At 55.1% G+C, this 17,847-nt stretch overlaps 3 protein-coding genes across 3 annotated transcripts; 2 read left to right on the forward strand and 1 right to left on the reverse strand.

Annotated features, from left to right (window-relative positions):
• The first annotated feature begins 1,674 nt into the window (after positions 1-1,674).
• Positions 1,675-13,551, forward strand: KVR01_006063 (uncharacterized protein). The gene is made up of 2 exons (XM_044786638.1): positions 1,675-1,883; positions 1,964-13,551. The coding sequence occupies exon 2, from the start codon at positions 2,437-2,439 to the stop codon at positions 12,973-12,975; it is 10,539 nt and encodes a 3,512-aa protein (XP_044644866.1). The 5' UTR covers positions 1,675-1,883; positions 1,964-2,436; the 3' UTR covers positions 12,976-13,551.
• A 330-nt stretch (positions 13,552-13,881) lies between these two features.
• Positions 13,882-15,158, forward strand: KVR01_006097 (uncharacterized protein; the record flags this gene model as incomplete). Its single annotated transcript, XM_044790561.1, has 4 exons — positions 13,882-14,336; positions 14,402-14,512; positions 14,606-14,749; positions 14,814-15,158. Exons 1-4 carry the CDS (start codon positions 13,983-13,985, stop codon positions 15,156-15,158), a joined length of 954 nt encoding a protein of 317 aa, XP_044644900.1. The 5' UTR covers positions 13,882-13,982.
• A 440-nt stretch (positions 15,159-15,598) lies between these two features.
• KVR01_006312 (uncharacterized protein) lies at positions 15,599-16,739 on the reverse strand (the record flags this gene model as incomplete). Its single annotated transcript, XM_044789382.1, has 2 exons — positions 15,599-15,988; positions 16,050-16,739. The coding sequence occupies 2 exons, from the start codon at positions 16,737-16,739 to the stop codon at positions 15,599-15,601; spliced, it is 1,080 nt and encodes a 359-aa protein (XP_044645115.1).
• Between the last annotated feature and the right edge of the window lie 1,108 nt (positions 16,740-17,847).

Here is a 17,847-nt window from a genome sequence, read left to right on the forward strand (position 1 = left end):
GACCCACGTCCATCTCAGGTGGATGTCGCGACTCGCCACAGCCCACGGTCCACAGGCCACAGTCCACAGCATCAGCACTCGCCCATCAGATGCTGTGGTCATGGAGGCTCAAACGCCCCCCTACGCGGTAGCCGGCCCCGGACGCGGCCCAGGGCTGACTGACATGTTCTTCAGTGATGATGAGCAGCCTGCAGGGCCGTGGAATCGGCCGCCATTCGCCCACCTTCTCCGCCCCCAACCCGATTGCCACGTCCTTCGACACGCACGCCTGCATGTCTGCATCGGCTGGCATGGGGGAGAGATTGTCTGCAGCAGACAGACAGGGTCCGATGGCCCGCCTGGGTGAGATGCAATGCTGCCTCACTGCCACGGCTGTCATCTGCTGCTGCTTCGATGGGTCAACAAGACGGACAGACAGACGGACGGATTGCTGTTTAGAGTGCACACAGCCATCGTCGTCCCTGGCAAGTCGTCGCACAATCGAGGCTGAGGTGAGCTCGGCCTCGATCCCGCTTCTGACTGACTGATTGAGTCCAACTCCTCCTACCAGGCTCGAGCCCGTCTTCCCGTCGGGACAGCCACATCCTGTGCCACATCCATCCATCCTCACCAGTTCACGCCACCAAGCACACGCGGATCATCACATCAGACTTGTTCTGGTCCCTGTGTGCGCATGTCGTGCTTGAGCTTGGGGGTTTGGGTGGTCACAGCAGCGGCTTGGTCTGGGGTCCAAGGCCCAGGTCGTGGACTTTGTTCCATCACGGCGCCACGCATATGCCATGGACAAAAGTCTTCGCGAAGGCGGTGGAATTCCGGTCTTACGTGCATGCTCAGGCCCATTCAGCGTTGAGCCTCCTCCGTCTTACTGGGACTTTCTTCTAATGCCCCTGGACCACACCCGGCAGTGGCATCAGGAGGAGCTGCACCGGTGGCATCGGCGTCAGCAATAGAATAGACCTGCTACCACCGAGTATTGAACGCATCATCAGAGCCCACGCGCCTGAGCAGGCAAGGCAACCTCGTCTCGCTCGCTACTCCATGTCCGTACCCACCAGTGCTACCCACCAGCTCTGCCACCCTGGTGCCTGCTAACCAGCCCGACGCGACCCCATGCCCGGGTATCCCTGCGAAGCCCGCACCACAGCTCCCGCGGTCGGTCCCTCAACGGCCCGCTGCGATTGACCTCGAGGACAGTCGTCTTTGTCCGGCCAGCTCTACCACGCTGCCACGACGTAGCCGCCACCAGCAGATGCTATTGTTGGTGCAGGGGCGCGGCACCAACTGCTCGGCAGAGCGCAGAATTCCACAAAAATTCTGGCTCGCTCCCCACACAGGAACCGCCTTGTGCAGGTGGAGACTGCGGGCTGCAGATGGGTGCAGCGTACTCGATACAATGCGTCTGTGTCTGCGTGGGTTGCGTGGGTTGCGTGTGTGTGTGTGTGTGTGTGTCCTGCACTGCATCGTTCTGCAAGCAGCTCAGCTCAGCACAGCACAGCGCAGCACAGCTCGTTCTTCGTGTCTACTGGGCGTCATGTCATCTTGAGAAATTGAGAGACACCCCCGTGAGGCAGAGCAGCCACCCCGCCCAGCTCAGCAAGCACACTTCCGCCGCTGGGTGTACATACATACGTACATAACACACACATGGCCAGCCCGGATTACATGGTGCCTGGTCTTGTATCACCTCCCGCACACCACTCGAGTGACATTGACACCTCGGGATCCACTTCCACCACCCAACCCACATCGACACCCTAAGACGGATCCTTTCTCACCTCTGCTGTATTCCTGCGCCGCCTGCCGCCTCTCCTTCTCCAAACTGGTCCCTGGAAATCCTCCTGCTCTGCCCTTCCCCTTCCGGCCGGGCCTCTCTCTCATCAGCTGTCAGTCCCTTGTCAGCCTTCTTGTCACTTTCTCTCGCCAACCTACCACCAAACCCAATCTTGCTGACATCCTGCATTAGACTTTTTCCCTCTCTCTCCCACTCCCAACCTTCCTCCCATTCTTCCGACTGCGAGCGACTCTGCTCTGCTTCTCCCCTTACTGCCCGCCTGACGTGCCCACTGACGCCTTTTCCCTATCACTCATGTTGGCCCTATCAAACTGATAGCCGGCCGTCTCCTTTCCGTCATTTTCATTCTGCGCCCGAGGCCGCTGTACTATACCAGAGATACCCAGCCTGTCCGTTTTTGCTTGTCTGCGCCGCTCTGTCTTGCCATGACCTGCCAGTCAATACAAGGCCAGCAGTCCTCGCGTTGCATACCCTAAATTCGCATCACCTCGCCTGCGCTGACACGCGAGTACTGCTCGCCGTCTCGCCGTGGGCATCGCACGTACCCCTCCCTGCACACCCCTGTACCCTATACCCTCGTGCACGGCATTCCTCCACCTCAACACCACCCTCGCCCGAATTCGACAGCGCCGTTCATATTCGTTATGGCAGACGACCGGTCAAGGGCCAAGCGGAGCTCTCTACCCCGGATCGACACCACAGCCTTGCCTGTCAGACCGCACGAACAGCAAGTCGTCGCCGCCGCCACCGCCGACGACAACAGTCAGCAGCAGCAGCAGCAGCAGTCGCGGCCCCGCACCCTGGAGGACCGCATCCTAAACTCCGTTGCCAGCTCCCTTTCATTATCTCCGGACAAGCTGCGCGAGTCCTTCATGCCTGGTCGCAATGGGGATGAAGAGTCAGCTGCGACAAATGGGGGCACGCCCTTCGTCAAAGCTTTCGCGGAGGAAAACGTGACCATCCAGACCAAAGTGATAGCTGGCTCCAAGACACTTGCTGATGTGGAAACCCGCGTGATACCGTACTCTGCACATTCCCTGAAGGGCTCACTTGTTCAGGCCGACGACGACAACGACCAGGACCAGGACTCTTCCTCAGAAGAAGAAGAAGACGACAGCCCAGGTGCTGCGGTTGACGTCCGCTCAGCATCGGTCATGATCGCCCCGGAGCGGATACACCGAGCCAGCCGCATGGATTCGACCCGACTACGACCCAAGAGGCAAGAGCCTCAAGGACACTCGCGGAACCAGAGCGGCGCATCTGCGACGCCCTTAACCACCCTTGACAAGCCAAGCGAGGTCGAGCTTTTCCTGGGCTCAGAAAGTGCCGTATCAAAAGTAGTCGTCCTGAAGCCACGCGCTGGGCTCTTTGATGAGAAGCTTGTCGCCTGTCTGACACTTAGCAGTATCCCACCCCGGGAACCGGACTCCCCCAAGATCGAGCTTGTGTCACCCTCGCAGATGTTCTTTGCCGGATCCCAGATAGCCACTATCAAACACAATCTTATATCACAGCCAACCGTCGAACCCAAGGTCATACCGGAGGTCTGGGTGCCACTGGATGACCTCCCCTCCTTGCCAGACTCTGACGAGATTGACCGGAGGAAACTTCGCACATGGGTGCAGAATGCGAATCAAGACGTCTACGAGAAGGTCATGAGCCTGTGCACTGATCAGCCCCTGCAGCCACCGGCAACCGAGATGGAGAAGAGCATACAGAAGCTGGTCGCAAGGGTCCTGCAGGTGCCACCAGACCAGGTCGGCATGAACTTCACCTTTTCGCAATTTGGAGGTGACGAGGTAACTGCTATGGCCCTCGTCACAAACGCCAGGGTGGAATCGATATTCCTAGAGAGCCACGAGATCCTGCAGTCGAATAACACGCTGGCTCACCTCGCCAACCTGGCAACCCAGAGAGGCGGGCTGGCGCACAAGTGGGCCGCCGAGGAGGAGGAGAAGATCGCCGTCGATGGTGAGGATAGCTCGCCATACCACTACTTCGAGCTCTCTCCGATGCAGAAGCTGTATTTCAACACCGCCATGGGCGGCGATTCGGCCAGTCGTGCTGCCGCCGATGGGAGCTACCGTTTCAACCAATCTCTTCTACTGCGCGTTGCCAAGTGTTTCTCCGTGCAGGATATCTCGGCCGCTACCGATGCAGTCGTCGGTCATCACTCCATGCTGAGAGCAAGGTTTTCCCATGTTCGGAACGAGTGGATCCAGAGAATATTACCCGAGATCGACAGCTCATACGCCTTTACGCACTACACTGTCAGCACGAACGAACAGCTCGAGTCCGCGGTTTACCAGGTTCAGACATCTCTCGATATTGAAGATGGACCCGTCTTTGCTGTAGCGCATTTCTCAACGGCAGACGGGCACCAGATGGTGTACCTTGCTGCACATCATCTCGTTGTCGACCTGGTATCGTGGCGGCTGATCATCCGGGATTTGGACGAGCTCCTCCAAAGCGGCAGCCTACTGTCTCAGAGGTCGATGCCCTTCCAGAAGTGGACAGAATTGCAGAAGCTCGACGCACAAGTGCCCTCTGGCGGGTTGCCTTTCGAGATTTGCCCGGGAGATTTGAATTATTGGGGTCTGTCTGATTCGCCGAATACTTACGGCGATGCCAACGAGGCCAGTTTCTCGCTCACTGCGGAGCTAACGTCCATCTTGGAGACGACATGCTGCCAAGTCTTGCAGACGGATCCAGTGGACATCTATATCGCTGCTCTGATGCTCTCTTTTGCGCAAACATTCCCTGACAGGAGTGTGCCAGATGTCTGGAATCAAGAACATGGACGTGACCTTTGGAGTAATGACCTTGACATCACCGAGACAGTCGGGTGGTTCACAACACTCTGCCCTCTAAATCAGCACATCACTCCGGCCAGCGATTTCATCGACATCCTACGGCGTATGAAGGACACGAGGAGAGCGGTTCCTCACAAGGGCGCTCATTACTTTGCCAGCAAATTCTTCCCCGGCGATAGCGAATCACCCAGCGGACCTGATGGCAACCGGCCGTCGTCTCCGAATTTCATGCAAATTGCAACGCGTGATTGGCCCATTGAGATTCTGTTCAGCTATGCAGGCAGCCTACAGGACCTGGGAAAGGACCCGCTCAACGGCGATGGTGTACTCGAGCAGATGATACTCCCGGGACGCACCCTCGACTCGCGGACATCCGATATTGGCCCCGCAGTTGGACGAATCGCGCTCTTTGAGGTCAACACAACGATTGACCAGGGTTCTGCCAAGATCAAATTCCTGTACAACCGAAACTCGCGCCATTCTGACAAGATCACCTCATGGATCAGCAATTATGAGCACCTCCTCCTCGAGGCAATTGGCCGTCTTCGCTTCCACGAGCCGGAGCTCACACTAGCCGACATTCCGCAGTTGTGGGCAACGGGCGTCAGCTATGAGGGCTTGGACCGGTTGAACCGAGTGATCGTTGCAGATCTCGGGTTGAGCAGTGTCAAGGACATCGAGGCTGTCTTCCCACTCACACCGGTGCAGCAGAGTGTCCTTGTGTCACAGGACCGTCAAATGCGCCTCCAAGCCTCAGATTATGGCAACAATGATGCTTACGGCTACATACCTAGTTCCAGCAGTAGCGGAAACGGGAACGCTTGCCACATTCATACGATGTACGAATTTGCAAGTTCAGATGGCGCGCCAGTTGACCTCGAGCGGATCTGTGCCGCGTGGAGTCAAGTCGTCGCCCGGTATTCTGCGCTCCGAACCGTCTTCATTGATAGTGTCGCCGAGAAAGGGCTCTACAACGCTGTGGTACTGCGGCGATCGAGCCCTAACATGCTATTCCTCGATGCGACACCCAGCGAAGACCCGGTCGACACTCTGAACAACCTTCCTCCATTGACAGCGTTCCCGGCACTGAAGAACATACCACGGCACCGATTGACAGTGTGCCATTCGCCCATGAAGACCGTCATCAAGCTAGATGTCTCTGCGGCGCTCTGCGATATGATGAGTGTGAACACTCTCATTGCTGACTTGAGAAAGGGTTACGCTACAGGCCGAGCATTACCAGTCACAAGTGGCGACGCCTCGATATTTTCATATGCGGGCTATCTTGATATTCTCCGCGGCTTGGACCGGGACAGGAGCATTGGCTGGTGGCGGGATACTTTGGCTAGCATTACCCAGCCGTGCCTTTTCCCGCGGTTGGACTTCTATTATGGCGGCGAAAGCAAGGACTCAGCAGCCTCTCGGCGTTATGACAACGCGCACGTGGAAATCAGCGATGTACCCTTCTTCAAAGTTGCGGAGTTCGGGAGGGCAAACAAGACGACGACAGGTGCGATTTTGAGGCTGGCTTGGGGCTTGGTACTGCGGACCGTCACAGGCAACAGCTCTGTTTGCTTTGGCTACAGGGCCCCTGGACGATCAGCCACTCTGGAGGGAATGAGGGCCGCCGTGGGATGCTTTGCGAACACTATCGCTGTAGCTTTCGACCTGTCGCCCTTCAAGCCTCTCGCCATTGTCTTGAAGCAGATTGAGGACGTGTACAACGCCGCCTTGCCACATCAGCACATCACCATGGCCGAAGTCCGGCACGCACTCGCCGTCGGGAAGAAGGGAGTTGCTGCTGACTTTCAGCTGTTTAATTCCGTCTTGTCTTTCACCGAGGAGCCGTCGGACCTGAACAGTCGCCCCGGGTCTCGGACCAACTTCGAGCTAAGAAACGTACTGAACCACGAAACGAGTGACTACGACTTGACAATCAACACGCGGTTTAGCAATGCCACAGGCAGACTGGTCATTGATGTTGGGCACTCCATCCTGTCTGAGACACAGGCACATAACATCGCGAACACGTTCGGCAGAGCTGTCAGCGCCATCATCAAGTGCACAGTGCCATCTGCGCACATCGGATCCCTTGACCTGTTTTCCGACCGCGATTACGCACAGATCGTCAACTGGACTACCCCGGCTGACAAGGACTACCAGAACCAGCAGAGAACGCTACTGCATGAGTTGGTATTCGCGCAGAGTATCACTCGGCCCGATTCAAAGGCCATCTGTGCCCATGACGGCGACCTCACTTACCTCCAGGTCGAAGTTCTCTCCCACAGGCTGGCTCACGTGCTCCTTGAGGCCGGCGTGCTCCCCAAAGGTAACTCCAAGGCAGCCGTCCCAGTCATCCTTGACAAATCCAAATGGGCCCCTATAGCACTTCTTGCTATTCTCAAGGTCGGTGCTGCTTTCGTGCCCGTCGATGCGGATGAAATGGGCTTTGTTGCGAAGATTTCCGAGCAGCTAGGTTCAAGCAGCCGCGTTGCGGTTGCGTGCGCATCAGCTGCTGAGGCCCTGGACAACTTTACGGAACCAGTGCCCCTGTTTGACCGTGTGGTTCGCCTTGATGATGCCCTAATGAAGCGCCTCGAGAAGGAAGCACCCGTGCCTGGGCAACTGCTCCCGCCCAGCAAGCCCGAGGACGTGGCTTGTGTCTACTTCACAGCAACATCCTCCCGATCAGTCCGCGGTATCAGCTTCACGCACGCCTCGTTGTCAACCGCATTCATCGGGCAGGGCCCTGCAGCAGGAATCAACAACACGACACGTGTACTCCAGCTGTCCAGCTTTAATGTCGACGTTTCTCTGGCTGAGATCTTCACTACACTTGTCAGCGGCGGTACCATCTGCATTCCGACATCGAAAGACAGGTACAACGACTACACCGGCTGTGTGTCCAGATTCAGCGCGACATGGAGTTACATGACGCCTTTGCTCGCCCGAAAGCTCAACGTGGACCTCTTACCGTCCCTGAAGACGGTCTGCTTCCGCACACGTGGGCTCGACGAGGACACCTATGCCCCGTGGCGCGGTAGGAAGAGGGTCGTCATGGCTTATGGTGCGCCAGATGTCTGCCCTCTAGGTATTTCCTTCCTGGAAATTCATGGGCCGCACCACTTGAAAGCCATTGGACGTCCGATCGCTGGATCTGCATGGATTGTCTCCGGCGAGGATCACAGAAACCTCATGCCTGTCGGTGCTGTTGGAGAGATGGTCATCGAAGGTCCGACGCTGGGCAGGACTTTCCGACGATCTTACCTGAGCGGCGACCACGAAGATTCAAGGGACGTGGCAGAGACGCCGGTGTCACCCGAGAGTCGGAGCCCTTTCTCTGCCGCAAATGCGCAAGGTCACAGCCGTCATCGAAGCCTTGATGACGTTGTGGCATCAGACGAGCAGAAAGAGAGCAAGAAGCGCTACTACAAGACTGGTCACAGTGTTCGCTACATTGAAGGCGGACTGATGGAGTACGTCTCGTCTAAGCGCGATGACCTTGAGATCAATGGGCGCGTGGTGAATCTTGCCGATCTTGAACAGCAAATCCGTCGGGCACTGGGACCAGGAGTCGATGTGATGGTTGAGGCGCTCGCTTTCAAGGGCGATCGAAGCAGATCCCCGACCTTGGCGGCATTCCTGGAACTGGGAAGTGATGCCGCCGCATCGCTTGGCCAGCACAGCCTGGACCTTTCCAACCTCACACCTGAGATCAAGCACCGTGTCTTTGTCTCCAGGAACCTGGTCGAAAAGGCCATGTCCGGGGTGGTACCTGACTTCATGATCCCGAAGATCTTCATCCCTGTCCGACACCTGCCGACAACTTATTCCCTCAAGGTCAACCGCCGCAAGCTACAGAAGGTCATCAAAGGCCTCTCCCGGGACCAACTACTGGAGCTCGGGAAGGAGGAGAATGCGAAGCAAGTCGAGAGTGTCAACGCGCTGAAGACACTGCCGCTGAATGAGCTCGCGGACAAGGTCAGGGCCATCTGGGCCAGGGTCCTCGGCGTTGAGCAAAGTGCAATTGACACCGCGAACGGTTTCATCAAGTCAGGTGGCGATGAGGTCTCAGCCGCCGAGGTTGTAGTGCAGTGCAGGAGAGAAGGAGTTCCAGTATTCATCTCGGATCTCCTGAGTGATATCCCGCTGGCTGAAATTTGTAGAGCCGGCAATCGCTATGAACTCGCTGCTGGAGATGTTAACGTTTCTGTGGAGGACAACTCATCCATTGAACAGGCTCCCGAAGCGGTCGCCGAGACAGAATACGACGAAACAAGCGACTCAAGCGCGGCGACGGCCGCAGCTCCTCAGGTCATCGAGAAGAGCTTTATTGAGAGCACTCTCGCACCAAAGCTTGGAATCGAACCCGGCCTGATTAGAGACGTGGCTGAAGCGACATCAACACAGATCCGCCACATCGAAACTGCCATGCTCACCCAGGGCCCTCAACGTTCATCGTCAATCTCGCAAGGACAGGGCCCGGCAAGCATCAACTATTTTGTATTCCACTTCACAGCCGCCAGCTCAACTACCTCTGTGTCAGCACGCCGCATCGAAGAGGTTTGCCAGATCCTAGCCTCCGTGCACCCGATCCTCCGAACTGCCTTTGTCCCTCATGTCGAGGGCCAGACAAGAAAGCTGTACCAGGCTGTCCTGAAACACCACAGCGTTGATTTCAAGAGCATCCCTCGGGTACAGAGCTGGCGCCTCAACGCTGCGGTCGACAAGGAGATCAAACGTGATCGCGAAAAGTTGCAGAGCAGAAACCAGCTAGACCTTTTCTCAAGGCCGATCACCAAGTTCATGTTCCTAGATGCTGGTAAGACAAGCACTCTCGTGCTGAGACTGTCAAGAGCGCAATACGACGACGTGTCTATTGGGCTGCTCGTCAAAGACCTCAAGAAGCTGTATGATGGAGGCCAGAACCCACCCCGCCGACCGGGATTCGCCGATTTCGTCCGCGAGGCAGCACTTGCCAACGTTGGTGGAGAGGCGGAGAGGTACTGGCGCGGATTGTTGGAAGGCGTGCAGCCAACCTCTGTGATCCGGCATCCTAAACCGCCAAGGTTGAGCAGTGGTGTCCGCACCCTGCGAGAGACCGTCCCTGTCAGCTCCACTGCTATGGGTGGCCTTGGCATCGGCTTTGACACAGTACTAAAAGCCGCCTGGGGAATGGTCCTTGCTAGCATTTCGGGCACACCCGATGTCGTCTTCGGAGAGGTCGTGGAGGGTTGCCACTCGCGTCTTCAGCATCATCTCGGCCCGTCAAGCGTCAACCGTGGCGGTGTTCTCGGTCCCACCTCTACCATCCTGCCCGTGCGCGTAAAGTTTGCCGATGCGCGCACCAGTCCACTGAACCTGCTGAAGTGCATTGCTGAGCAGAGATCTTCCGGCGTGCCATACGAGAATCTCGGCATGTTGGATGTGATCGAGAAATGCACGCCATGGCCATACTGGACGCGGCTGAGCACGGTGGTACAGCACCGGACGGACCCCGAGACGGTGTTTGTCGGTGATGGACGGACGAAGAGTTTCAGACTTGGTGCAGCGCTGTGCAGAGTCAGTGTGATTGAAAGTGAAGTTATCGATGTGCCGGACTTCTTTGTCAAGAGTGTGGTTATCAAGAAGAAGGCTGGTGCAGGAGCAGCCGGTGGCGGGACGAGCGGGAGGCTGCCAGGTGCGACAAGCTGGGGGGAGGAAGAGGAGGAGCTCGAGGTGACGGTGTCTTTCCCAGAGCAGTGTGTCCCTGCCACGCTCGCGCAGGAGGTCCTGAATAAGGTATGTGGCTTCGTTGGCATGTTGACGGGCTTCAGCATCATGCAGTCTGTGGTGCCGACTGCGGCCCAATACTCGACTTTGACGAAGCAGATCCCGCTCCCGCTGCCCGTTTTCGCGAACAGCCCTACGTCTGCTACTTTTGGCCACGGAGTCCAGTTCTCGAACCCCTTCGGTGGAGGAGGATCCTCCGGTCTCAATTTCGCCCAGCTCGAGGGCAAAATGTCTCCGGACCAGACCCAGACGATCCAATCAACCATCGAAGAAGCCTGGCGCAGCACACTTGATCCTCGAACTCTCGGTGTGCCGGAGGAGCATGTCACATCCGCAGCGTTCTACGATCTGTGGGGCTCACTGATACCTGCCGCGCAGCTGGCCGACTTCCTGACCGAGACGATCCCCGAGCGCTTGGTTGGCGATCTGACCACGAACGTATTTGGCGGCAATTTGGATGGGTTTCACGTCACCATGCAAGAAATTGTGAACCACCCCACCATGCTAAATCAGTTCGAGCTGGTCGTCCGCAAGGTCTTTGGCGGCGAAGCCCGCGACAGGTCTGGCAGCTTGAGAAGCGCCTCGAGAACCAACAGCCTGCAGCACGCGGTCAGGAAGAGCAACAGCCTGACCAACGTGGCCAACGTGGCCGGGACTGTGCGGAAGAGCACCAGCAACAGTAGCCTCGGACCAGGACAGCTCAACCGTGCGGGCACAGTCGGCACTTTCGAGCCGTCAAAACTAGGACACAGCAGGACTCGAAGTGACTCGACGACAAACACAGCTGCGACAAGCTCCTCCACCGCATCTCCTGCAACGAAATCACACTCGATCTTCCCGAGCCACCCAGCTGTACATCCGCCTATTTCTCAACGAGGGTCTCAACCTGTCCAGCCCGTCCAGCGCCAACATAAGCGGAGCGACAGCAACGCCAGCAACACTACCCACACCACCGCGCTTACCGATGCTGTCAGCACGGCAGGGGGGAGCAGCAGTGGTAGTGTGGTCACAGCACCGACCAGCGTCAGCAACACACCTCCCATGAGCATTACGAGCCCCGGATCGTCGCACCCGAGCGAACTCCCTGGCTCGGCTGTGCATGCGCTGCGTCTGAAGCGGTCGAACAAGAGTCTCAAATCTAGCCAGCCCGAGTCTCCGGTCCTTGGAAACAACATGATTACCAGCCCGCCACTGGTGCAAGCGGGCTTTTCAGCGACCCGGAAGAAGACCAACCTTGGGCTGGGATCGAGTCTACGACGGATGGCAAGTACTCTGAGGCCCGGAAGTGCGGGTGGACACAGCCGAGAGAACAGCAAAGACAACATTCTCTCACGGTCCAACACCGCCCTGCGATCACCGCCGCCTCCGCCACCAATCCCTCAAGACGCTCGGCCGAACCTCAAATCCAATGGTAGATCAACCTCGTCAGGTAGCGACATGAGCAAAGACGTGCCGCTACCACCCGTCTCGCCATGGCTGAGGGTTCAGAGCATGGCGCCACAGTTGCCACCGTTCCCTCCGTTCACACCCGTCACAGAGGACGCCTTCTCTATGGATGGAAGTGCCCGTGACAGCCCGGATTTGAGCCTGGGTCAGACGAGCGTAGGGACTTCGCCGGACCTCAGTGCCGAGGCAGCCGAACCGCAAAGCGACGAAAGCGGAGAGACAATCAAGGAGAGCAAGCCAGCTAGGAACAGCCAAAACAGCCAAAAGAGCCAAGGGGCGCAACAGGATGGGCAGCTCTCAAGGGCGGGGTCCTGTGGGTCGATGACAGAGGGCTCGAGCGCAGAGGACGTGGACGAACACATCGACGACCACCAGGACGCCGAGGCTGAGGAGGAAAGCACTCTCCGGCCGCACCAGGCCCAGAACCTGAAATATCTGTACAGCACGGGTCTGCAGCCACCACAGCCTGTGCAGCTCGAGCAGCCGCCACCCTCGCCTGATGCCCACCGCCAGTCGCAGCAGTCCAGCAAGGCAAGCCCGTACAGAGAGACGTTCTACATGGAAGAGGACGAGGAGACAGACGACGAGGAGGCGGGAGAAGCGCACGAGCAGAAATTGGAGGAGCCGCATGATACTCAGTACGACTCGTACGAGGAGTTTGACGACTCGCCCGAGACGCCGCGGCAGCCGTCGTCCCGGCCCATCACCATGATCCACTCGCCTCTGCAGCCGAGCACCACAAAGAGGGACGAGCCGCCGATGCCGGGGTCGTTCCCGTACCCCCCGCAGCACCATCAGCCGCAGCACCATCACATGCAAGACTCCCCGACGATCGTCGAGCCCGAGGCGGCGGTGGGGGTTGGGGCATCGTCCTCGTCGGGCAGCGGCGGCACGGACGTGATGGACTTTGCGGCCATCGAGGCGGCCGAGATGGACGACATGGTGTCGCCGCTCACGCCCGTCGAGCGGGCGATGCTGTACAAGTCGCAGGGGATGGGGGCGCGGCACCACCGTGGCGGCGGGGGCGGGGGCCGGTTGGCCGCCGGGCAGAACGCCAGTAATGTCAGCCCTATGACGCCTGGGTACGGCGTGCCGACTGCGCAGGCCCAGGGTGCTGATCCGGGGCTGATGGGGGGGTTTCATGCCATGTGATTTATGATGGTGATGATGATGATGATGTGTGGGTTGAGGGGGGAAGAAGATGAAAGAAGAAGGGGGAGGGAGAGGAGGAGTGTTCGTTTCTCGCATATTTGCATGTTGCTCTTACGGCCTCATCCTTTTTGTTTACTAGGGTTGTTTATTGTCTCTTAGTCTCTTGAGTTATCTTGTTCTTTTTTTTTTACATTTTCTGGTATGAGCCTGGACTTTTAGGGATTCTTTTTTTTTTTCTTTAGATATTCTTTTTGCATACCCATGGGAGTTTAGTGGGCTTTTGTGATGTAATTAATGCAATGCATCGATGGGATGATATCAAGTCTCTTTTTGTTTCCTTTTTGGTCTGGAGGTCTGGGGATCTTGGACTCTGTGTGTCTGTCTGTCTGCCTGTCTGTCTTTTGCTTTGTATGACTCATTTTTTCTACGCTGGGTCTTTTTTATATACCTTATTTGCACAAAATACCACTGTTGCTTGCGTCTTGCCATGTGAGAATATGATGTTTATTTTGTGATTTTGGACTGTCTGTTGAGTGTGGCCTCTGTTGGGTTGATGGATGGAGGTTAGGAGAGTATTATATCTATAATGTGAATTTAGAAATATTCTGATAGTTCTATGTCTGCTATGTGCTTAAAGTGAATATGTGATGATTGCAAGCTGGGTTGTTTTGCTGTATGGTTCAATGTCCGGCAGTTGTATGTTGCTAGGTGTCATTCACACAACTTAAAGCCACAAAGATGTTGGTGTTGGTGGGGACCATGTTGTGGGGCCTGCCTAGAAATGTACCTAGGTATGTCTGCCTGGAGCACGTGTCCTTAGGACCTGGTACAGCGTCGGCCCAGATGTAAACTTGCGTTGAAACGCTGGGAACTCTACCTGGCTTGGGATTCTTCCGATCTATGTATCTTTCTTTCATTCATCAGAGAAAGTGGCACTTGCCGGCGAGCGCACATCAGCACCCTCACTTGCATCCAGCCAATCCGAGTCACTCATCGTCAAAACCAAGATGGCTTCCTCCCTCGAGTCACCAACGTTCCGCTGGAAACATGACCCATGGACCACCACGCCCCCACCTGCTAGTATCGATAAAAGCACTGTGGCCGATCTCCTTGACGATACGCATCAAGCCGCCTTCCAGCGGGCCATGACCAACGTGCTCGCCACGGACTTGGCTGAGCTCACGATCGCCCAGCTTGTCGATGGGCTTCCACTCTGGGAGGTCGCTGATAACACATCGAGGCACAAGCATAAAATAGAGGACGCTGTGTACAAGCATAGAGAGTTGTGCCCTGGAGCCATGGATCAGGCCAGAGCCCTTCGCCAGAAATTGGACCTACTGGCTATGGAGATCAGATCAGATGTGAGCGTTATAATTCTATGAAGAGGCCAAACCCTAAGCTAATCGTACATGACAATGATTGTAAGGCTCTCAATCGATATCAATCTGTGCCTGTCGGATCCAAGGCATCCAAATTGCCCCTGATTGAACTCATTGCCGTGGCTGTACATGCGCTTGCCGTGGAGGTCTTTACACAAGTTGATGATGGCTTTCACAAGCCCGAGGAGTGGCTCAGTGACGACAATTACGATGCTGAACCCCTGCTAGTAGGGAGCCCGAGGCGGCATAAGATGGCTACACCCTTCTCTCTGTGGTACAATTTTGATGACCCCAAGCAGTATCCTCACGGAGTCGCCGACGTTGCCGCATACTGGGCGGAGGATAGGATCTTCGGCGGCGTCGTCCTCTTTGGACGAGGGAAATCAGGGAAAGAGGTCTGTTGCTTGGTTCCCGCTACCTCCGAGTCTACTTTGCATGCAAACTCTAACTTTTCAGCAGCAAGACGGCGTCTGGTTCCACAGCCACCGGCGCCGTGTCACGCTTCACATCTATGCGCTGCGTGAGGATCAGGTGGCCTCCCTGACGCAATTCCTGGAATCTGAACCTGGGGAGGCGGCATCTCTGTGCTGTCCGTTCCCGATCCTCGCTAATAGGGAGAACGTACGTCGAGACTACAGACTGTCTATGCCAAAGTATAAGATCTACAGGGATCCTTGGGAGCGAAAGATGTTCTATACGTCGTATCACTCGTATTTCCGCTTGTCGGCAGACTGTAGGGAATTTGAAGTGGATCCAATCGAGCGGCCTGAATGGAATCGTATGTACGACTCGGGCTCTGACTGATAGTCGCCGTGAATTCTAAATGGACTATACATTCTGTACTCTTGTCGGCATTATGTTTCTCACAACTCTGCGCACTGTAGGAGTCACTGTAGGGTCCCATTAGATGGTGGGGTATTTGAGTAGTTGGCTGGATTATTTGGTTATGGAGGGCCATCACAAGGTTCTATGTACGTCGTGGAGTGGCGGACCACCTAGCGATGGACCATTTGGTCCCCCAATCGTCTGCCACAGCCATTGAGCGTTTACCACTGTATGAAGGTATCGTATGCACTCTACAGGTACGGGGAGTAGAAACGAAACCAACCCATTCAATGTAATTTCAGTGGGTATTTACCCCCACCATACCAATTCGGGATGCTCTCAGTCTATCTTTGCTAGCACACACTCATTCAAAAACATTCCAGTTACACTGCACTAGATGGTGAATCGTTGGCTTCAGATCAATAGAGATCCGAAAGTTCATCATCCGGGTCGCAGAACCCCTCAACGTCGTTCCCTCGCTGGGAAAAATCCCAGTCATCTCGCGATTCGAACCTCATCTTGCGCTCCCATCGGTCCCGGTAAATATTGTGCTCGGGAATGCAGTTATCAGCGTCCCTTCGTAGCTTGTAGTGAAACCTAAGCTTGATTGGGAGTGGACAGTCATTCTCGACAGCAGTCTCTTGGGCACTACTACCAGCAGGCTCCGATTCCAGGAAGCTCAGCAGCCTCGTCAGTTGGTCTTCTGTCAGCGCCCTGACCTCATTGCGGTAGGTGGCACCCTCCCTGAATGAATGCAACCATACATCGTTGCACTTTTGTTTCGTGAACCGCGGAGATTCATTGATTAGCTAGCTATCAGACATAGACGTGGATGCATGACAAAAGCGCGCTCGAATGGCACGAACCCACCTCGGCTCCGCTTTCGCCCCGGCTGAAGACGACAACACCGCCGAAAATCCAGTTCTCGGCCCAGTAACCGACAATGTCTGCCACGCCGTCTGGATACTCTGGGTTTGCGTACTCTTTTAGGCAGAACGGCGTCAGGTAGTAGTTCCTATATGGCTCAGAGGAGCCGTCATTGCAGAGGCGGTCTTCCTCGACTGGGAGCTTGTGAACCTTGCCCTGTCCATGGGCGAGGCCCGCAATCCTGTGGATGGCGACGGCAACGAGCTCAATGAAGGGTAGTTTCGATGCCCGTGATCCCGCGGGTATGTTTTGGTATCGCTTCAGAACATCGACGGGCAGGTCGAGATCTGTGCATGGATCGAAGTCGTCGCGGAGTTCTCTTGCCCTGTCCAACGCGCCTGGGCATAGTGTTGTGTGCTCAATGACACATTTGTGGTAGTGACCGCCTACAGTCAAGTTGGCGATTCTCTTCAAGGGCAGTCCGTCTATGATCTGTGCCAGTGTGAACTCCGCAGCTTTCGTGCGAAGAACATTTGTGATGGCGCGGCGGAACATTGCTTGGTGTGGTTGGTCCAGTATCTCGTCAACGGAGCATCGGTAGATGGACGCTGGCGGTGAGACCGTGGTGTACTCCATATCGTCGTCCTCCCAGTCATTGGGGGGATTTGTTGACGATGGCGCTGGCAGAGACATTTGGAGATTCTCAATCTGGATGGTAAAGTTGCAGAAATGCGTAGAGTCTGCCTTGCGTCGTAGAATAACGCCATCTCAGAAGCGATCTTCCAGTGGATGCCTGGCAAAGACCCTCATGTGAGTGGATCGAGTTTGCTTACATAACTTAAAAACTCCATTCTCAGGGAGGAACTGCTTATTTGGGTTGGACGAGATGAAATGTGGAGCATTCATGAGCCCTTGTGCCTGGCTGCTCTTCAAGAATCACCCAGATTCATGGCAATTTTAAAAAGGTCTACTACCGAAGACTGGAGGAGAGATGACTCCACGGCAGTGAGGGTACTCATCAGAATCGTCCCTGCGTTGTCCGTAACAAGTTGATGATGCGGCCAATGTGTCTTGCCGTGGCGTTGAAAAAGAAGTGTATAAATAACTTCAGTGCGCGAAAGATGATCACAACGATACTGATTTCACTTTTTGATAAAATAGAATTGAGTCAACAAAGGAAGCACAAGAACACACTGGCATTAGATACAAGCTTTGTCGGATGTCCGCTACGCAGCTATAGTATATAAGAGGAAAAGTATAGATATAAATAAAGGGGCTGTATAAAAGAAGGGTGGTGGTGGAAATAATAGGCTAGGCTAGAAGTAGTAGGTAGTGGCGTTAGGGTGATAGTAGAATGTGGGGCTATACTCTTAAACAAAAAACTTCTATAGCTAAGCGCTAAGAAGTTTCTCCCTTTCTTTTTTTTTTTTACCCCTAGATCCCCCTTTATCCTAATAAAACATATTATTTATATAGCTCTATATAGCTCTATATAGCTCTATATAACTCTATATAGACCTTAAGGCTTATATAATTTTATACTCTAACTTAATTCTAAAAGAGTTATACTTAGTATTAAGGCTAGATAGCTAGCTATATTATATAACGATATATAATACTAACTTATATCTATATAAATATATTTAACCCCCCCTACTTTAAGCTTTACTTTTAAATTAAATTATAACTTACTATAAGATTATATATCTCTATATAAGTTAGTATAGCTCTTTATAAGATTACCTTTTATAATAAAAAGAAGGGTAAAGCTATATAGAACCACCTTAATAATAGAGAGGTC

Source organism: Diaporthe batatas, assembly GCF_019321695.1.
Source record: "Diaporthe batatas strain CRI 302-4 chromosome Unknown Contig00006, whole genome shotgun sequence".
NCBI classification, from domain to species: domain Eukaryota; kingdom Fungi; phylum Ascomycota; class Sordariomycetes; order Diaporthales; family Diaporthaceae; genus Diaporthe; species Diaporthe batatas.

Bases quoted from the DNA above. Each gene is read 5' to 3' on its own strand.
- KVR01_006063 (XM_044786638.1), top strand. From the start codon at position 2,437: ATGGCAGACGACCGGTCAAGGGCCAAGCGGAGCTCTCTACCCCGGATC.